General features: G+C 38.7%; 2 protein-coding genes across 8 annotated transcripts in view; one reads left to right on the top strand and one right to left on the bottom strand.

Annotated features, from left to right (window-relative positions):
• coro2aa (coronin 2Aa) overlaps positions 1 to 9,900 on the top strand; it is a 47,969-nt gene extending 38,069 nt beyond the window's left edge. For all 4 annotated transcript variants that reach the window (XM_023961375.2, XM_078943555.1, XM_004065922.5 and 1 more), the window contains 7 exons: positions 3,834 to 3,950; positions 5,669 to 5,773; positions 5,866 to 5,962; positions 6,915 to 7,027; positions 7,112 to 7,202; positions 7,362 to 7,612; positions 8,717 to 9,900. In XM_023961375.2, coding sequence (XP_023817143.2) covers positions 3,834 to 3,950; positions 5,669 to 5,773; positions 5,866 to 5,962; positions 6,915 to 7,027; positions 7,112 to 7,202; positions 7,362 to 7,612; positions 8,717 to 8,863 — 921 coding nt within the window. In that variant the 3' untranslated portion in view covers positions 8,864 to 9,900. The remainder of the gene's footprint in view (positions 1 to 3,833; positions 3,951 to 5,668; positions 5,774 to 5,865; positions 5,963 to 6,914; positions 7,028 to 7,111; positions 7,203 to 7,361; positions 7,613 to 8,716) is intronic.
• Positions 9,901 to 13,613: 3,713 nt separating this feature from the next.
• LOC144990346 (acidic leucine-rich nuclear phosphoprotein 32 family member D-like) lies at positions 13,614 to 21,370 on the bottom strand. 4 transcript variants are annotated; one of them, XM_078943551.1, is made up of 7 exons: positions 21,088 to 21,370; positions 18,090 to 18,239; positions 17,891 to 18,013; positions 16,683 to 16,869; positions 16,467 to 16,591; positions 16,313 to 16,379; positions 13,614 to 14,326 (listed from the first exon to the last, which is right to left on the bottom strand). In XM_078943551.1, the coding sequence occupies exons 1-7, from the start codon at positions 21,139 to 21,141 to the stop codon at positions 14,244 to 14,246; spliced, it is 789 nt and encodes a 262-aa protein (XP_078799677.1). In that variant the 5' UTR covers positions 21,142 to 21,370; the 3' UTR covers positions 13,614 to 14,243. The 4 variants fall into 4 exon arrangements, with proteins under 4 accessions (XP_078799677.1, XP_078799678.1, XP_078799679.1 ...); XM_078943552.1 differs by having other exon boundaries at positions 13,614 to 14,323; XM_078943553.1 differs by having other exon boundaries at positions 16,485 to 16,591.
• Positions 21,371 to 21,808: the final 438 nt, after the last annotated feature.

Below are 21,808 nucleotides of genomic sequence, written 5' to 3'. Positions count from 1 at the left end.
ACAACATGATAAGCCTGATGGACACAAAATCCAGGACCGTGCGAGAAACGCAGCAATCTGCATCTTGGCTGCACGTAAATGTGTGGGAATAACATCAGCCTTTATTTTGTTAAGACACAACTGGAAACACAAATCCACGTGACACCACGCAACATTTTTTCTGCTCTGAAAAGTTCACACACCGCTCCAAAGCCACTCTGTGAGCTAGTGGCCCGAGCTCTGTTCAAACGCGGTTCCTCCTGAGTCCTGCAGCCGCTAACCCAGAGCGGCGGGACGGCTCGCAGTCTGAATTCTCCCACACATAACAAAACAACAAAATGCAAACGTAAAAAAGCATCCTCCCCCCCCTCAGACACACAATTATTAATCCGGCTGTTCTGCTCACTCGGTGCCAGTGGATCGAGTGAGCGTCGGGGGGCACGAAGCGCTCCTCTGCATCTCTCTCGTGAGGGGTGAAAGAGAGGCAGAGAGCCAGCGGGGCGAGACAGTGGCGCCTCCAGAAATTTTTCATGGGGGTGGCCAGTGGGGGGCCACATTAAATCTTGGGGTGGCACACAAAAACCATGAGCTATATTTTTAAAATTCATTCTACCAAACGTAGTAAACCAACCATAGAAAACCAACAGAAAGATAAATGCCTACTGATATTTTGTAGAACATGAACTTATAGTAGATACTACTAGTATAATAACTAATAGATACTAGTAGATACCATTAGTAGATACTACTACTGATTTATATATTTTTCTTTTGTTTATATTTAATGCTTTGGTGTGTCTGCTTGGGGTGTTCGGCTCTTGACTGAGAGATATCTATAATAAACAAAAAATGAAATCTGTTGTTCTGAAATAATAATAAAAATATCCTTCTAATTATTAATTATATCTGTTGACATTTCTATTCAGACTAATAAATCATGAAACATTTTTATTATTAGGGTAACATAATTCTAACTTCACCAGTTGGTCCAGGAACAGGTGGAGCCCCTGCTTATGCTGAGTTCTGCCTTGCTTCTCTGACCAATGATGCTGATTGTCCCTCCTCTGATGCCGTCTCATCTTTGTCTTCCTCATTCTCTTCTGTCATTCATGCTGCTCTGTCTCATCTTCCTCCTCCTCACTACTCCTCTGTTGCTCCCCTACCATCTCTTTCACTCCTTCTGCTGCACTTTTATTCTTAAAATAAGAATATATGTTGAATTTCTCTTCATTCTCTGAAAATGGACAGACACAAGCATCAACTAATGACTATAGGTAACTCTGTGGAAACAAAAACACATCAAAATATTGCGGTAACACAACAACCAGTGCTTAAATAGTGCCATGAAAATGAGTGGCTTGTGACAGGGACATCCTTTTTTTACTTATTAATAAAAAGTAATGACACATCCACCGCCGCTGATGATGTAGTGTATTTGCACCAAGTATTTGAACACCGGGTTTACATGTTTTGCAGACCGCATGTTTTTACACCTTTGCAGCTGTATTTATTTAATATTTAATATTTATTTCTTTATTTAATAAGAATCTAATTTTTGATAATAATTTTTCATAATAATTTTAGTGATATTTTTAATTATTTGATATAAATGTCATTTGTGATGTCCTTTATTGATGTTATATTAATAGATTATTTCTGAATGTCGTTTTTCTGCCACAGATAAATGAAATTTCCCCATTGTGGGATTAATAAAGTCATTTATCTATCTATCTATCTATCTATCTATCTATCTATCTATCTATCTATCTATCTATCTATCTATCTATCTATCTATCTATCTATCTATCTATCTATCTATCTATCTATCTATCTATCTATCTATCTATCTATCTATCTATCTATCTATCTATCTATCTATCTATCTATCTATCTATCTATCTATCTATCCAGATCTAAAGTACAGTAAACAGATTGTTAAAGACCCACGGAAAATATTTAACAGGAAAAGAAACGTAACATTTTGGGATGTGTGATTGTGTGTGCGTGCGTGCGTTCTGGCGCGCACACACACGCGTGCGTGCTGAAACCGGTGCTCGCGCGATGCAGGAAGAGAGGGGGGAGAGCGCGTGTGAGGGTGTGGAGCGCATACACGCGCGGTCAGTCGCCGTTTTGGACTTAAGGAAACAGTAATAAAGAAAGTTCATCTTTAGGAACTGCGACTGGTTCTTTTGTCTGACCGGCCCAGAGGATCTGAGGGTTCGAACGCGGAAGTGAACCACGCGTCTTATTCATTCTGCGTCCAGCGGCTCCTCTGTAGATGTCTGCGCACTCAAAGGCAGCAGGGAGGGGAGGGGGTGAGGGCCGGTTTAGGTGATCAGAGCGACTTGCCGCTTGCTGGCTGTGCATTTGGGATGAAACGCACAACTGATGCTAGTGCTACCACAGCTTATAGTGGCTACTGGGGTGGCCACTGGGGTGGCCAGGTGTCGGAGAGGGGTGGCCGTGGCCACCCCTCTCCGACACCTGGTGGCGCCACTGGGGCGAGAGCGGAGCGGTGCTTTTCACGGGGCGTCCGCGGAGCAGCTGGCCGGTCCCGGATGCGCTCCAAAGCTTTCTCACAGCGAAACACCATCTATGCATGACGTAAACCAGAGCAGCAGTGACACACGATCGGAATGACCGTTTACATGAACAACGATCGGATAAACAATCGGTATAACCCACCTATCTCGATCTGACAGAAATTCTGATCCGAACGAGACTGACCGGGGCAGAGGATTCCGAACGGCGCGTTTACATGACGCATTTTCTTTCCGATCAGGCGTTTCATTCCGATTACTTTTGCCCATGTAAACGCAGCTAGTGACCATGGTATAAGGGGGATAATGGCCTTCAAAGTGTGCATTATCAGCTTTAACGCGGAGGCTTCCAAGCCATGCATTCATTTCTGATAATGCACACTTTGTCGGCCATTATGCTTTACTTAAAGCCCCACATCTGCACACATCTGCACACTCCAGCAATGATTTGAAAATAAAAAGGCAATTTGTCCCTAAATCATGTCCTCCTTCTCTTTCCCATAATTAAGTACGCTGCTGTAAAAAATATATTTTTGAATTCAAATCATTTAAAAAGTATATTTTGTTGGTGTATTTAGTCATTTTTAAAGAAAAAAACTTTTTTGGCGCATAAGAGAAGCATCCATGCTTAGTAACGTTTTTTTTCTAAAAATTGAAGAGAAATGATGATGATAAACATTGTGAATATTTTTTAAAGGGAACATTTTAAATAAATGGACTGTTTACTATCTAGTTTAGTAAAGTGTATTTGTATTTCCTTTTGATAAAAAAAAAACCTACATTTTATTTGAAGTTTGTTAAAATCACAATACACGCTGGTGTCGTCTGTCACCAAAAAGAGACAGATAGAAATAATATAAAATGATTGACATCATTTTTATTATATTTTATTAAGCATAAAATATATGTTTTTAGTAACACTTAGATCATATATGGCTCTCCAGTACAATGACAGAGATAGACGCCTGTACTTTATTTCAGCTAAAGACTTTTTAAGCAGTAGACACTATTGCCTATTTTATCACTTAAAATATATTTTCAAAAGAAATAATAGGAAAAATATATATTTAATGTGTAAAAACCGTTTCTTGTCTCATTTCTAACACTACTTGTGGCCTTTTTTTACATTTCCCTCCTCTTTTTCATGAAGCGGAGTACATCAAAGTGTAACAAATGAAGGCTTTCCCCAACAATCACACAAAGATGCAAAGAATACATGAATTGTTCCTCAAAGTACACTAACATGCTCAGAAATGAATTACCCTTGACTCATTCTGACTCACGCGCTGAACATATTGTCTTCTGGATTTGCAGGAAGGCAACAGCAAGACGCACAAAGCCAGTAAGGTGTTGGTCCTGGGAAACATGAAGATGCTTGTCACAACCGGTACTTCCCGCTGGAATGAGAGACAAATAGCTCTTTGGGATCAGGTGAGAGGGGCTGACTGAATGTCCTTACAGCTGATGTAGAGAAACAACACTGAGCAACCCCAAACATGGCTGATGGGATGTGTGAACAGAGCTGACATGGTTGCTATTAGGTCATTTGTTCTTGATAAAATTAAATAAAAAATAAAAAAAGAAAAATCATGGTCTTCTTTCTTTTTTATGGTTGCACTAAGTAGAAACTATGTTTTCTAGATTAATTTGATCTCCCTGAGTGCACTGCAACAACAGGCCCCTTCAGAAATAAGTCAAAAATTAGTTTCTCATTAGCAGATTTTCTTTACATAAGCAAAAAATCAGCCGATTTTAAGAAACAATTCCAGACACTAAGACATGTTTTCCGTGTAAAATGACATTTAAACTGCAAAGTTTTTTACATTTGTTTACACAGCAAAAACATAAAATCTCACTCGACAGTTTTGGCTGGATTCTGGTTTAAAAAAAGTAATTTGTTGATCTTGAAAATATCTTATTTTAAGCAATTTATCTGATTAAATTCGTTTTTATTTACTTTGTAAAGTATTTTAGAGCAGAAGTATAAACGTAAATAGACTTGTTTTTCCTATCTAGATTATATTTTGTAACAACAATTACTAGTAATAATAATAATGTGTATTACAAATTAAAAGCACAGAGCAGCCCCAGCTTTAGTCAGTAGAAAAAAAAGAAAATATTGTCTGAAGGAATTATTTAATAAAAGAGAGAAAAAACAGAACAAACAGAGAAGCTGAGGCTTGTGTGTCTCACAAAGATTAAAAAGTAAGGATTTTTTTTATGGAAGGAGGGTAAAGTTACTGCACAACTAGAAAAACAGAAAAGCTTTTTCAGTTCCTTAAGTCAAAAGGAAGAAAAAAAGGGATATTTAATGCAGCTTTTACTTCATCTGTTATTATTTGATGGCTTATCTGCTTTAAAATGGGGGAGTTAATGTATTAATACACAAATGAAAGTACTGAGTAAATTATTACTAGAGGTTCAGTAGTAATTCATTACACTACTTATTTAATACATTACTTTAGTAATGAGTTACTCCCAACACTGGTAGCTGGAAAAATAATGAATTTATAGACAAAAAATAGGATATAAAAATTAGTCTGAATGTAAGAAACACTCAAATAAACTTAAAGAATTTAAATCAAATGAATATTTAAACAAATTATATTCAAATTCATTTGGAAGGATTGAAAATGTCCTTCAGATATCACAACAAATCAGTGTCTTTTTTTTTACAACAAACGTGTGAATTTTTCAGTTTATGTTTTTTCCAGATATAACTCAATTCTTTAACTTTTTCTAACAGAAAAAAAACTCAAAGAAAACAAAACCCTCCACGTCTGAATCACAACTCTGCCCTCTAGTGGACAGAGGCAGAAGTGTTTCATGTCATCTGTTAACTTAAGCACGTGCGCTGTGAATGAGGAAATCCAAAGTAGTTTTCTCCTGGAGTGTGTCATCGCCCAGCACCTGCTCTTCTGTACACCAGGACGCTGTGATGCTGGAGAGGGTATTGTAAGTGGGGGATTAAGGAAAAGCGTGGATTAGGGTTTGAGTGCTCATAGCGTTTAATTCAGATCTGCTTCCCACACTTTAGGGGATTATAAAGGATGCCGTGTTTTGATATCGGCGTGATTTCCTTGTTTGCCTTAGATCTCAGCAATGTCTTTTGTTCAACACATTTCTTTTGTGTTTGCGTCTGCTTGCAGGAGGATCTGTCCGTGCCTTTGCTGGCGGAGAACCTGGACGGCTCCTCAGGAGTCCTCTTCCCTTTTTATGACCCTGACACACACATGCTGTACCTCGCTGGCAAGGTGACCACCCAAAACCACCCAAAAAAAACATCCCAATAATTAACCTAAAATCCTACAGGAAACACTCATTTTTTTTTTACATATTTTGTTAGGGGGATGGGAACATCCGTTATTACGAGATCAGCTCAGAGAAACCCTACATCCACTACCTGACCGATTACCGCTCACTTCTACCTCAGAAAGGAATGGGTAAGAAATCAACACCAAACCTCCAAGGTCCAGGGCAGCAGTGGAATCGGCGCTCAGCCGCTTCACGTGCTTTTAGAAGTTGTAGCACCTGTAAGCAAAGCTGCTGTGCAAATGAGCTCTATTTGAATGTCCAAACCAGCTCATCAGGATGTCGAAGGTCATGTAAAAAAGGACACGAGTGTGTAAACACACTGAAATCATTCATGTTTTAGATCCTAAACACATCCAAAACTGAATGGACAGCTAGCAAAAAAAAGTGCCTAAAGGTTATCTGCCAAACATTTATAAATGTTACCAACGCAGACTTTCTGATCTTCCCGGCTATCCTGATACCAATAAAGGAAACTTTATTTCATGGTTTCTTGATTATTGTTTGTTATTTAGGAAGTCTGCATGAAAATCAGGGGAGAATCTTAGCTCTTTTAAACCTTTGTTAGAGGAAGAGAAGCCATATATAACTGTGATATGAAAGAAGGGAATTTTGGAACTAATTAGTGGTTTGGAAAGACAACAACATAGTTAATGATCACAGTTAATGTAGAGCAGGGAGAGTTTCAGAAGCTATTTTTTTTATTGTTATTACTCAAAATACAAATTTTAGTTTGGTCCTTTTAAAAAAAAATCTTTTAAAGATTGAATCAGTAGTCCCAGAAAATCCCCCAAGTCTTTCTTTTTCAATTCTACACTTCTGAGTTTGCTCCTGTTGCATTCTGGGTGTTTTCTATTGTCATTTGGACTTTTCCTTTTTATTGGATGAACACTGACTCCTCTGAGACTCAAACTTCTCCTTTCAGATACTTAAACTCACACGGATGTTTGCTGAAGGTCTCAGTTTGCAAGACTGACAAAAAAAAGGAATAAATTATAGGATTTCGATACCTGTTGGTTACATCTGATGAATATTTACCTAATACTGAATAGAAAGTGGGTTTGTTTGTGCTTTTTCCTGCAGCTGCGATGCCAAAGAGAGGTCTGGACGTGAGCTCTTGTGAGGTTTTCCGGTTCTACAAACTAGTGACCATCAAGAGCCTCATTGAGCCTGTTTCTATGATAGTGCCTCGCAGGGTAAGAGCCCGGCAAAAACACCATGTTTGGGTCACCACTGTGGGCTCCGTATGAACGTTTGGGATTTCCCGCCTGTGCTTCCAGTCGGAATCGTACCAAGAAGACATCTATCCGATGACGGCGAGTAACAGGCCGGCTTTGGCTGCAGAGGAGTGGCTCAGTGGGATCGACAAAGGTCAGAATGAAATTTGACCTTATTTAAAGTAGATCGATGTGAAAACGAAAAAATGTTCTTGTTTTTTTGATGACGTGTTGAACTTTATTCAGGACAAATCATTTCCTGTAACAGTGAGTGTCTATCATCTTGAATGCGATGGGTTTTCTGGTCTCGCAGGTCCAGTTCTGATGTCTCTAAAGCCCGGAAGTCAACTCCCAGAGTCTCATTCAGAAATGAAGGGGCTGGCTAACTCCACAGACACTCGCAGGTCTCAGAGCAGACCGGGCATGCTGCCGCTCGCCTATATTCAGGACCGACCGGAAACCAAAGACGCTAAAGAGGCTGCCGGACGCGCAGACGACGACAGGATTTCGCTGACCAACGGGGAGGACCTCACACTTTGCTCGCCTCCCAAGACTGAAAACGAGGTGCTTCATTCTTCCTTTGTGGTGTTTAGTGGGGGGAATTGTTTGTGTTTTATCACAGCTTTTCTTTTTAAATGTGAAAGTTTAAATTTTTTTTTGTGAATCCTGTAAAGCCTCTTGTGTTACTACGCTATGAAAAGTGCTTTATAAACAAAGTTTGGCTAGATTTGAATAGTGTTTTACTTCCTTGATCCGAGTTGTTGTACTAGATAAACAAATAGGATGTTTAGAAAAAAACACAAAAATGAAATGTAACAAGATATGGTTGAAATGCAAAAATGAAAATATTATGCAATTATTTGAGAATGAACGACACTTTGAGGTTAAAAAAGGAATTTCCTTTAAAAAATGAATATAGATTTTCTACAATTCTCAGTAACTGTTGCCAGTTCCTACCAACTTTGTGATCAGACTAACTGGAAAGTTTATGTCTTTTTTTTGCCCGGATTCATCAAATTAAATTCCTTTTCTAAAAAGTACTTTTATTTTGAAAGGGGCTCAACTATCCTTCTTCCACCAGCTCTGTTTTGGGTCATTAACTGCCATCTGTTCAGACTTTATTTTTCTGGATGATACTTTGGGAAGTGGCTGAAAATTTCAAGGATATAAACCTTTTGACCAGTGTTCCTGTATCAGTGATGGTTTAACTTTATCTAAAAGTTGCTAAATAAACAAACTTCCAAAAAAAACGTAATTTTCAGTAAAATTCTACTATTAAAAAGGAAAACTGGACTACATTAGCATCACTGACATAGATTTAAATCTGCAGTTACAGTTGAAACGTGAATATTTTTTTTTTAAAGAAACTTTGTGCTATAATTTAGAAGAATTAAAAAGCTTTTAACTCCATCTCCTTTGGGCAGCTGGTCAAAGCGAATCGTATTTCAGACGTTTGAATTGAAATGTTTCATAAGAGATAGAGATTTTTTTTTTAATCACAGTAACAATAAATAGTATGATCTGATTCTCATTCCTTGATGTTTACTTAACTTACTTTAAGTTACTACACATATTTTTTTAAAGTTATTCCACTGATCATGGCTTTAATGAACAAAGAGGTAAACAACTGTTTTCATTTATTTATTCTGTCCCCGGCATCGTTCGCAGCTGCGTCAGAAGTTCCACAAGCAGCAGGAGGAGATCCGGCGGCTACGGGAGCTTCTGGGCCAGCGGGACGTGCGCATCAAACAGCTGGAGCTAGAGATCAAGAACATCAAGAACTCCCAGCCCGCCCAGACTCACCCGACCTGCTGAGTCACATGCATTCCTGCTCTGCACCCCTTTTCCAATTGATTTTAGTCTCAATTTTTTACCTTTTTTGTCTTTTTTTTTCCCAACTCTAAAGACACAGACTTTGTTGATGCGCTTTTACGCTGCACCTTTTGACGTCTCACTCGTTTGTGTGCTTCACATCTATGCAAGTTTGCTGTCATGTTCTATGCTTGTAGCTGATCTCAGGATGACTGATGCGGTCGGTCGGTCGGGACGGAACGATGTGTCCATGTGAGAGCAGTTGTAGGGAAAAGCTGTTGCTGTTTTTGATTGTAACATAACACTGAACATATTTTCTATGCTGTTTTTGTGTCTCAATATTTAATCTACTGTAAGTGGAGATGTTCAAGTCATTTAGGTGTGGTTGTATGTAAGAATGATGAGATCCTGAACCCGGATGTGTTTCGCTGTTCCACCTTCTTTTTTTGTATATTTTTTTTATTTTTAAGTAAACTAGAAATCTGTTTTGCAACATGTCAGCCAAATCAGTAACGAATGTTGTGGACGAGTCTGAAACCAAATATTTGTATTTATTTTAAAATACGGTTAGAGGATTTATTTGAGCGTTTTAATTCAATCATGTTGTCTTTTTTGGGAAAAATATAGAAAAAGAAATGCTGAAACGAAAAAAGTGGTGTTTTTTTTTACATTTTCAATCCGACTTTAATGAGAAACGACATTGTTTGTTTGTGTTGTAAAATTATATTTCTTTACACCTGAAAGTTTTTTTTAAAGTGATATCAAGGTTGTAGAATTTAGGCAATACAATTCTAAATTTAAAAACAGGATTTTCTTTTAAAGGAAACACATCCAAAAGTGTCTTTAATGGTGACTGCGGTGAGAAGCAAAGATGCATTCAAGTGCTGCTAATCAAAAACGGATACATTGATCATCAACAGTCTTTTAGTGACTGGCTGTCCCGGAGCATTATTTACGTATTCACCATATTGTCTTATTAATTACACTAGACCAGTCAACAACCTTTCAGAATAAAGCAAACGATGCATTTTTGGATGCTACATGGTTCCGTAAGGATGTTACTGTTCATTTACAGTACAATTTTGTGCAAGTCTGAGCAGGTACGGGAGGTTTGGAGAAAACAACACTATTACAAAACACTTTTCTACCATCTCTTGGGTCTAAACAGACGAGGAGTTGCACTCGGTCCCAGTTCCCTGTATGTTGTCACGTCCAAAATTCATTTCATTGTAATTGAGCCATTTACCCAGGAAGTGCTGCAAAAATAATTTGAAAGGCAGTAGCAGTGAAATATGTGTTAGAAGTTTCTCCAATAATGTGACAAACTTCAATTATCCTACCGAAAACTCTTTTGATTTAAATTCGGCAACAATTTGGTAAAAAGAAAAAAACTAAGAAAAACTAAAACAACTCATACAATTTGGACTTTTATGCATTACTTTAAAATTGAATATAAAAAATTTATATTCTATTTTAAAAAACACTTGATATGGACAAAGTGTTTTTCTGTAAATCACAAAGACTGTGACAAACTATTTTTTACAAACAACTTATCCTGCAATAACCAAAATACTGACGTCATTACTTTAATTAGACTGATTAGAAAAGGATTATACGTAAAGTAAACACTACAGGAAGAGCTCGTAACAACTCAAAGGTGTTTTTGTAACCCTTGTGCTATCCTAGGCACTTTAACGTTGGGAGTTGGGTCATCTAGACCCACTAGACAGTGCTCTGAACCTTTTTTCTTCATTGATTTGTGATCTTCACTGGTGTCCATGGATTACATGAAATCTTTCCACCTTTATCCACCTTTGTCATGGTAGGGAGAACACGTCAATGTTATCCCTACCAATGTCATCTGGACCCCATAGGATAGCACAAGGGTTCAAACGTAAAGCTGCACTGGAATGAATACCAGATATCTTAGTGTTTAAAGTTTTATCCATTTAGTGATTTTTTTTTTTAGCTTTTAGTAATAAAGGAAATAAAATGATTGCAAAGAAAATTTCTCTTGATGGCCGAACATACCTGCTTTTGTCCAGTCGGGGGGTTCGACAGAAGACAGACTTTCTAGATAGCATGGGAAGTGTCTCATCACACAAACAGAGCAGCCGGGTTATTGTGATTGGAGTGTACCTCTGTGTGTGACTGGAGTGCAGGACTGTTCTGATTCAGTTTCCAGAATGGACTTTTGTCCACCAGCAGCATGAAAACAGCGCTCCTGGTTTACAGTCTGTCATTGGAGCTCACAAGTTTTATCCGCATTAAATCATAAGACATTGAAAAACGCCAATATTGTGAAAAATAAATGAATGATATTATTTGGTTTTATTATAATCTTTTATACTCAAGTAAATCTTCAAACATCTCAGTAGTTTTGAACCCTTGTGCTATCTTAGATGACCCCACCCTTATATTGACGTGTTCTCTCTACCATGACAAAGGTGGATAAAGGTGGAAAGATTTCATGTAATCCATGGACACCAGTGAAGATCACAAATCAATGAAGAAAAAAGGTTCAGAGCACTGTCTAGTGGGTCTAGATGACCCAACTCCCAATGGTAAAGTGCCTAGGATAGCACAAGGGGTTACCAGTTGATCTTGTAGTTTAAGGTGTTGAGATTTCTGCACTTCTGACACAGAAGCAAAGTCACAGATGTCACGGTGAGGATTCTACACAGACTAATCCGGTTAGTAAGGGCTTTATGATGTGGACGTTGTAACTGCAGTTTCAGCTGATACACATGAGCGTCATCGAAGTGAAAAAAAAAAGGGCTTCTTTAAATACTATTTTTTATTTGACTTATGAAGACTGATAAAACGTGCCTTTTACTGGGATTTTATGAACATTTCCTACTTGTTTTAGAAAGAATTCTTTTAGAAGCTGCAAAACTACCTCAGCAAAAATGGCGACTTTATTAAATTAAGTAGCCCTTTTTTCATAAACTTGAATGCCTGCCCTGCCCTGACTTCTTTTTCTCATGGACATTTATTAGTAAAATTGAGCTCAGAAATTGCATTTTTGAGTTTTTTTTCTTCAGATCATTGTGAATCAGGAGCAGACGAAAAAAACGCAGTTTAAAAAAGAACTTTTTCACGTAGAAAACAAGCTCCCTGGTCTTCTCCATTCTGATGGATCCACTATTTTGTTGCACCGCTAATGTCAGTTTGAGGGTGTGAGGGGACATAAGCTAGCGAGTGAGCCTGTAAACAGAGAGCTCTCAGCAACAGGGACAGGAAGAGGTGGGAGGGGTTGCTCCAACTCAATGAGTTATATCACTAGAGGAGACACGCCCGCTTTAGAAGCCTGGCCGACGGTGGCGGAGCGTGACGCCATCTTGGTGAGGTCGACGACGCCCACATGACAATAATTTCTATTGCTTTTAGTGGTGTCTAAGTAGCTTTTATATACTATATATGTGTTTTACAATTTATATATATTTATACATATATGTAAATATATTATATTTATAATATATATATAGATACATAATTTGTTGTTGATAAAGAGAAACAGTCAGCCTTAAAAGCTCAAACTTTAATGAAAATGCATTGTTGCAGGACTTCTTACAAATAAAAAAATTATTACAAAGAATTTTAAAAAAATTCTTTGTAAACATTTAGGAGTTTTAGACCTCTTTGACATGTAATTTAAATTATTTAGAAAAACCCAACAATAAGTCAATAATAATAATAATAATAATAATAATAATAATAAATCAATAGTAAGTCAATACAAACAATAAATAATAGCAATACATACATAATAAGTCAATAAATAATAAAATATAAGTCTATTAATATTATTATTAATAATAATAACAATAAAAATAAATATTCAAAAGAAGTCCAAAAGTGAACAATAGATTTACCCTAAAATAACAACAACAAAGAAAAATAATAGATTTATACTGATTCATGTGAGTGATCAATTTGTGTAACACAGATGTTATGGTGTCGGGTTTCAAGCAAACAGTCTGGCCTCTCATCAAAATGTGTTTCCACAAAGACAGACTGTATTACTAGTTGGTACCACAGTGATCCATCTGGGTTAGCTCTTTTTATTGCTAAGATCCACTTTTTCCTTAAGTCTGAATAGTGAAAAGTTCAATCACTGAGTCAGAAATGTATAAATCTATATTACTATAATAGCCTAGTATGCTGTATACAGGTTTAGCAAAATAAAATGTACATTTATGTTGACAGCAAATTCTCCGTACATCATGCAGCATGTTGATAACAGCCCTGCAGCATCATGCATGTCAGCATGTGTTCTATTAATAAAGCCCCTGCAGCATTAAAAGAAAAAAATTATAATACTTATCTGTGAAATGATATACTTCCTCCTTCATGGACTCAGTTCTCTGATTTTGACAGTTGAAACACAAACAATGAACTGGTATTATGCAAAAAATGTGTTCACATGCATGTACTGCAGCAGTAACTTGACCTCACCAAGATGGCGGAGCTCTCCTCCCATGAGGAACCACGTGATGTCTCCTCTAGTGATATAACTCATTGCTCCAACTGTCCTGCTTACAATTTCTAATGAACTCCTGTCACTCTGCAGAAACTATGTCCTTTAAAACGATAATGTTCTTTTATTTAGACTAAAAACCGCACAATCAATACCCTTTAAAACGGATCATAAGATGATCAAAGAGGGACTTTAAAGATCTTTTTCATAACCAGGTCTTGACGCCTGCAAAGATTCGGTGTTGGAGATCAAAGAAAAAAAGGAGAGAAAAACCAAAGATGTTAACATTTTATTTACAAAGTTGTTTTTTGTTTTCTTCTTGTCATACAGAAAGTAAAAATTTAGCTACAACCTTGATTTGTGCAACAGGCAGCCACACTAAAAACAATGGCTTGCAGGTTGCACAGCTGCTATAGCAATTTTTATTGAGGGGAACAAAAAAAAAAAGGAACGGAAAAAAATTAAGGGAAAAAAAAACTGAAGGGAGATAATAAACCCCAAAACAACAACAAAAAAATATAAATCATCCAACAAATTATTAAAAGCACAGACCCAAAACTAGATACCAGTCCCAAAGTCCTAACGCGGGAATATATAAAGAGGGATTGACAGAAATTGTGGAATGCTGAGTGGCGGGGGCTGCCTGAGAAGCTCAGGGGTCATGGGTGGCTCTCAGTTCCATGGGGGCAGAAGAAAAGGTGGTGGGTGGAGAAAAATTGGAGGGGGTGGGGGGTGCAGCTCCACTCGGCCCACAAATCTGGTACAGTCTTGCGCCAATAAAAGCGCGGAGCTTGGGAGGGTGGATTACAGAGGTGGTGGGTTTGTTGGAGGAGGGGGTGGGGGGTGGGGGGCAATAAAGGGGGTGGGGGGGAACTCGGTGGGCTCTCGGTCTCAATTTTGCCTTTACTCGTCGTCTTCGTCATCGTCGTCCTCGTCCTCATCCTCTGGATCCCGCTTTCTTTTTTCACCTTTGCCAGCCTCTGCTTCTGAGGGAAACATTTATTATTATTAACAACTAGAGCAAAATATGAGCAACAACAATCCCTGATCGACAAAAGGGGGGTGCAGAATTATGCCGTAGAAAACTTCAAACCCTAAAAACGTTGTTAAAAATACATTTAGAATAAAGGGATCTCTTGCTAAATTGCGGTTCACCTACTGTATTGCAGCCTCACAGATTTTTTGATACCATTTTGATCAACCAAACTGACACGCAGAACAGTTTATCCAACATCCTGATCCATGCGTGGTCCTGCTCAACTGAGCGTCACACTCTGCTAGCAAATATGGCTGCGTCCACATTCCTTTCCCGTTCACTACATAGTGCACTATTTAGTGCATTTGCCATTTTCTAAAGGGTGGTGGTGGTGGGGGGGGGAGGGGTTAAAATAGAAGAAAAAGAGAAAAAGGTAGGAAGTCAGAGGATACGAGTGCCAAGTGCCAATTCCAGTGCCCTAGGAATTTCCCAGAAGTCTCAGCGAAAAGGCGGAGTGCATTAATACCAACTTCATTGGTGAATATAGACCACAAACCATCCAAGTAATATCCGAACACAGTGGATTCATAAATACTGGTAGAAAAAAGAAAAGGGTCCTTCCTGCTCCCTAACTACTAAAAAACTTTATATTATGCTCTGGGTTTAAAAACAATTAGGACACCATGCTCACTATTTTTTTTAAAAAGAAAATATGATGTCACTGATTTCTCTGAGATATGAGTGTTCTGAAGCCACTATGAATTTACTGTTTTCTGATGATGAAAAAGTTGATGGTTTATGAAAAAACACATTTAAATTTTTTTTATTTTGCAAATCTAGTCAGCATTGATGCACACTGGATTTTCGCAGAGACTTCTGGGAAATTTCTAGGGCAGCGCTACAAAATGGCGAACGCACTACATAGTGAGTATTGAAGGACTTCGGACACAGCCGTGGAGTTTTTCCTTCTCTTAAACTTCAGAATGGTGGGAGCATTCAGGGTCAGACTCTTAACAGTGGATTTAGCTGCTAATGTGCCTCAGTTTTTCCTCACGGACGTTGTCGGCACACTGCCACTCTGTTGGTTGACATGACGACTACGAAAACACCAGTCCAATTCATCGAGCTGTGACAGAAGAACTTTTGATCACAAATACATCTAAATTTATCAATTTGATTCCAAATAATTGTCTTTCACAACAAGTCAGTGTATTTAAGTAAATACATATACATATATATATAAATACAAACGCAGAGAGAGAGAAAGAGAGATGGGGGCATCCCTTCATAGGCCATTTCATTCAATGTCTTCCATGCAGTCTCTCTTACATCAATGAATGTGCCCAGTTTGACATATTTATATAAATCTTCAGTTGCGATCAGATCTTTGTTTTATTCTATAAATTGACTTATTCTTCTATGACGTTCTGAGCTTTGAGTTTATACAAGGGATGAAAGTGTGAAAATGTTCATGTCTGCCTGAAAAAAGTGTGTAGAGGAATTTTACAGCCTTAAAACATTCATATTATTGTTATAAATACAGCTGACTTCTTTGCAGATTCCCCCTATTGTGGGTTTTTTCCCCCCCTTACTTACTTAAGCTAATTAACTGAAATTAATTAATTTGGGCGGTAGTTTAGCTCAGGCGGTAGAGCAGGTCGTCCAACAACCGAAGGGTTGGTGGATCGATTCCCGCTCTCCCCAGCCAGCTGTCGTCCCCCGAGCGAGTCTGCAGCTTACCGCTCCCCCCAGAGGGAAGAATTTCCCCATAAATAAAGTATCAATTTTATTTTTTTCTGAAATTAACGAGGGACCACTGTTGGTTTTTAAAAAATGATCATTAAGTCACATGCGTAGAAGTGTTACCTCTACATAATTACACACGTGTGGGTGAGCTTGTCCCGACATTTTAACCGATGCCCCCACTGACACATTCCACACTAACTTGTCACTTCACTTTCTGAGAGCTTTTTTTGCAATTTGCAGAGCTGCATACCCTCCTCGTCTTCATCCTCGTCTTCATCCTCGTCTTCTACTTCTCCGTCTTGACCGAACTCTTCCTCCTTAGAAGAGACAAAACCGGAGAAAGATTTCCAGAAATGCATCAGAACTGTTTGACAACATAAACCGATTGGATTTTTTTATTTTACCTCGTCTTCACCGCTGACCTCTTCGTCATCGTCTTCCCCTTCTACCTCCTCTTCATCCTCCTCGTCCTCCTCCTCCTCATCAAAGTCCTCTTCCTCTCCGTCTTCATCCTCCTCCTCTTCTCCATCTGCAAAACAAGCATGATTTTTTTTTAAATACAGTTAGAAAAATATCATACATTACTAGAAAAAAAAAAAAGAAAAGTGCTGACGTCCAACCTTCATCTTCATCGTCGTCCACACCGTCCACCTCCCCGTCTGAATCAGAGGCTTCCCTGTCTGCTATGTCATAACCGTCCAGGTAGGTGAGCTGAGGCAGCAGCTTGAAGACGCTGTCTCTGTAGTCGTTGAGATTCGTTACTTCACAGTTGAACAGGTCCAAACTCTTCAGGTTATCCAGCTTTTTCTGTCCAACAAAAGCAAAAACATCCATGACAGTGAAACGGCAGGAGCTGCTCTACAGATGCTGAGTCGGACTAACCAAGAGGTCCATATTTTTCAGCACTTTTAAAAACTTTGAAGGCTTTTTTAAGTCTTGTTAAGTTAAGTGTTTTCCATGATTCTGAACAGGTGGTTTCAATTGTTTCTCATTTTAAAGTTTTTTTTAACCTCACAGTTAAGATAACCTATATGCTACTTTCCTATTATTGTGTCTTTTAGATTATTCTGCATCCACCAACAGGAGGAGACAGGTTTATGATCACGTTTTTTTTATGCATTGATAGTAATGTCTACATTTTAAAATGTACCGGTACCTTTTTTTAACTAAATAACTAGGTTAAGAATCATGGACTCAGGTATAGAATCCAAACTCAAGTAGAAGTTTAAAGTGCATTTGAAGATTTATTTAGCTATTTAGGATTTAATATTGGCAAAATCAATGGGATCCTTTCTATTGCCCCGGACTGAAAGGCAACAGTTGTAATCCGTTTTGTGACTTAAGATTGAAAAATTACGGTAGCTAATTTTTATTTAAAATAAATGAATAAATAAATAAAGGTTATTTTTCATTCAGAAAACAACATCCCTTAATTACAACGCATTAGAGTGTGGATAAGTAGATGCTATGCACAGACGCACTACAGTCTTGTTTATATAAAGGCCTTTGTCTAGGCTTAAATTTTTTAAAGCAGTTCTGAAAACTAAACCTCACTTTAAATAATAAATAAATAATCAAACAGTCCAAAATGTTTCTGAGTTTCTGCGATGTGAATGATTCTAATCGTAGATAAAGTATATCCAAGTTTTTGGGGCATTAATAATTCACAACATTGCAGGTACACTGAAAAAAAGAAAACTTTTACTTCCTAAAATATTACATCTTCACATCATTGTAATGCAGGCTTGTTGTCTAAATGCATAGGAATCAGACATATTGGGCAAACGTGTGTAACATTCTGCATCTTAGGGCACATGTGAAGACCTACCAAAGGTTCCAACGTGCTGAGGTCTTTCAATTTGTTCCCACTCAGGTTTAGATGTGTGAGGTGGGGGAGTTTCTCTGCTAAAACATCGAGGCCGCCGCTGATTCTGTTGTCGCTTAACTCCAGCTGAAAGGCAACGCAGCACATGAGCTGAATCTTCACTGAAAGGTGCAAGAGTGCGAGCGGGGCAGTCTGGGCTTACCTTTTTAAGTTTTGCTAGTTTTGGTAGGTTGGACACTGAGATTAAGCCAACGTTTATCAAACTGAGGAACTCCAGGTTGACAAACTCAGCTGTGAGCCCCTCGATTTTCCCTTCGATCGATCGACAGTTATCAAGGACGAGTTCGCGTACCTAAAAGACGTAAAAATAAAAAAAAACAAATTACAACTTCTTCATGCATAAATATCAGATTGTTCTGCTTTTTAAGATGCAAACATGAAAAAATAAAAAAAATTCCCAGCATTCCCTTTAAGAATGTAATGTTTAGTGCAAGAAGATGGAAGACAAAAAATTGTTTTATTTACTTAAAATCCCACCCTTATAATCTTTTGATGATGAGACCCAGTGGTCCTTTAATTATGATTGTTGTTTTTGGCCAAAAAACCCCAAAAAACCTTGTGTCGTTTTCTAGGACATAGTTTCTGCAGAGCGGCAGGAAAGTCGTTAAGCCGACCCTCCTTTCCCATAATCCCTTTCTCTTTCTGCTAGCTTGCAGCCCCTCACAACCCCAACCTAACATTAGTGGTGCAACAAAAATGACGAGCAATATCGGAGCCATCCAGACTTACAGTTTTGAGCAAAATGCAATTCGGACAACAAAAACAAAGACATAAATAGATCCATTTGTCTCCAAGTGGCTGCATCAGAATGGAGCAAAGCAGGGAGCCTATGGCCTGCTGGTCGTAGATTTTGTGTTACAAGTTTTTTTCCAATAGCCATTTTATCATCTGCTCCTGATTAACAACAGTTTGAATATAGGTTAAAAAAACAGAAATGCTCTTCCTCCATGATCAGAAAAATGCCACAGGAACTTGTTAAAAACACCATTTTAATTGCAGTCGAGCTTTAATGGAACTGATAGTTACACCACACTGATACTGCATTATTTAAAAACTAAAAGTTTAAAGCCTCCAATCAAAGCCAATTTATCCACATCTCACTGAGTGTAGACATAAGGTTTCATAAAATAAAGTTATTATTGAAATGCAAACTAACAACTGTTTAAAAATAGTTTAAAATCTTCCGTAAGAACATTTTGTTTCTTTAAATATGAAAAACAACTTTGAAGGCGGAGTTAGTTTGACTCCGTTTTGCTCACACCGGTTGCGCAATTAATTGCTGGACAAAAAAAACGTTGCGAGAAGAAAAAAAAAAGTTCTTGACAATCGTCAAAGAACACGGTTACTTAAAACATCGAAACGAAGAACTGCTTTTCTTCAGCTCAAACATGTCTGTGTTCCGGGTAAAGTCTTTATCTGTCCGACACAGACATTTGTGGTGCGTTAAAAGACGAAGGAGAGCAAAGCCGCTACTACTTCCCACGGTCCGCCGATGCACTCGCTAATGACAAATGCAACGATTTTGGGAGCTAGCTTGCTACACGCTAGCCATTGCCCCTTTTAAACGCAGCCGTTCAGCAGAGGAGCAGCTAGAGAGCTCCGTCTGTCCGCCATTAGACAAACCCATCGGCAGCGGACGGGATTGCGAACACACGTCTAAATTTTCATTTTTTTTCTTTTTCTCGATTCGCCAAGCTTTATGGGGAGGTGGAATACTACTTTGTAGTCGACTGAACGATTATTGCCAGGGTGTTACAGAAATACTTTGAGGTCGAAGGATAGAGAGCGGAAATCTAGTTAAAAAAACAAAGATGGAGACGGTTCCTTTCTCCCAAGGCTTCAAAGACGACAGAATGACAACATGGCGATTCCCGAGCTACAGTATGCAGATCTCTGAACACTCCAATGGTGAAAAGTGCTTTTTAAAAATGAAATATACCGATGTAACACATGATCAGCATTAATTTTTCATCCCATTTTCTCATTACTTCTGTTTGAGCCACTCGCGAGCGTCGAGTTTTTTGGTCGCCGCGTGCATGAAGCGCAGTGCGCCCCGGATCTCCGTGCCTCACACAGGCAGGCAGGCAGGGTGATTCGGCTTTCCACGTCGTTAGCTAACCCAGCCACCACGGTTGACTGTAACATTTGATTCTGTTTAGGAATAACTGTGATGCTATTAATTGCTGCGCCTCTCTCTGTATATAAATTGGGCGGATAGGGTTTGTGGGTGACAGAGATTGGGGTTATATGGCGGGAACAAATGAGTAAATTAGCTTATGTGAATTACAGGAAATCCATGTTTAAATGTTTATAGATTTGTACTGTAGAAAAGGAAACGTATCTGTGTGACAATACAAGCTATTTACACGACTAACAGCTGCACATTTTATAACAAATATATCGGTATAGACAGTTTAAAGCTCCATAATATAAACAGTCGCACGCGGGAGTGGTTGCTTTATTATATTTACTATCGTGGGGTAAATTGGTAAATGATTTTTACCCCCTTTTGTGTTCTGAATTTGACCATTTGAATACTAATTTTTGCGGTTTTCTCAAAAATAAATTTTGCCAAATCTATGATGTATCTACTGATAAAAGTCCGTGTATGTTAGTTTGAAATTGTTCACGCTATTTATTTAAGCGCCCATTTTTTTTAGCAGTTGTGTGCTAGCAACAAACATGGCTTCCGAGGGCTGTATAAGCGCTGTGTGCATGGCAAACGCGGCGCAGGAAGCAGCTCTCCCCGATATGTCCGCTTTGAAACGCGAAGTTTGGCGATTTGTACCCCGGCCGTAGGAGTCGACCTGTGTGTGTGCATGCACCGTGGACCGACCGAGGAGGCTGCGAAATGGTTAAAGCACTGCATTCATAGCCAGCGAGCAGGGGGGAAACCACCGCTTGAAAGTAACCATTAAATGCTGCTTCTTTTTTCCACCCCGTCTCGTTGACCCTCATACGCCCAATCCACAACAGTACCGAGGATTTAAGCGTGTTGAAAGACTTTCTTCTGCCCGAATCTAAGCCATGTGGTCAGCATTAGCTTCACAGGTCGCAAAGCAAATGGAGAAGGAAAAAAAGTGGCAAGCTAACGCGCACGGCTAGCCAGAAAACTATGGGTTTAAAAAAGCACGACTCACATCAGACGGCGTCCTGTTTCTTAGCTCCAGATGGATCCTTTTTTTCATGTCCATCTTCCCCTTATATGCAGGCTAAAGTTTTCTCTGTCGGGCTTTGCTGGGATCTTGAGTCTAAAGGCAGAGATGCCCTTATGGAGGGAGAATATAGGGCTGTATAATGAACTGAGCCAACGCTAAGTTAGTCGGAGAGAGGGGAAACCATGGAGGGAAACGGGACTGAAACAAAATACATGCTCAACAGCGCCATCTGCGTCCAGAAACGCCCATCGCGCCTGAAAGGCCATTGCAGTCAGAAAACATGACGCTGCTGTGCTTCAATGTATGTTTTTCAAACGTTGGGCTTTTTTTGTGCAAATTAGTTTAAGTAGAAATATATATACATTGTGAAACATTATTGATCATTAAACGCTTTCTTTTTTCATTACAAACAAACACGTATCTTACAATTTTTCTGTTATTAACTCTGATAAACATGATTTTAAAGTAATAAATCATGTATTTATCTCGTGTCTTCCAGTGTCTGCCTGGTTTGTATTCTGTACATTTAACCAATAAACCACTTTTCTTGTTATTCCGTCTCCAAACGACTGTTTTTTCTCCCCCCTCCCCTTCTTTTGGACACATGTCTTTAAAGGAGGGGGTGTATTTGGTTGGAGGTAAAGAGAGCACTGTCTATGCATATGGAGGGTAGGGCACCCCCCCTCCCTCCATGCAACCCCTC

Source organism: Oryzias latipes, assembly GCF_053564925.1.
Source record: "Oryzias latipes strain Hd-rR chromosome 1 unlocalized genomic scaffold, Olatipes_Hd-rR_3.1 chr1_Y".
Taxonomy (NCBI): domain Eukaryota; kingdom Metazoa; phylum Chordata; class Actinopteri; order Beloniformes; family Adrianichthyidae; genus Oryzias; species Oryzias latipes.
Note: the sequence above shows the minus strand (reverse complement) of the source record. Positions and strands in the feature narration are given on the sequence as shown.

Bases quoted from the DNA above. Each gene is read 5' to 3' on its own strand.
- LOC144990346 (XM_078943551.1), bottom strand. From the start codon at position 21,141: ATGGACATGAAAAAAAGGATCCATCTGGAGCTAAGAAACAGGACGCCG. The intron at 18,014-18,089 runs GTAAGCCCAGAC...GTTGCCTTTCAG, and splicing joins AACTAGCAAAACTTAAAAAG to CTGGAGTTAAGCGACAACAG. The intron at 14,327-16,312 runs GTATGCAGCTCT...TGTTTCCCTCAG, and splicing joins CGAGGATGAAGACGAGGAGG to AAGCAGAGGCTGGCAAAGGT.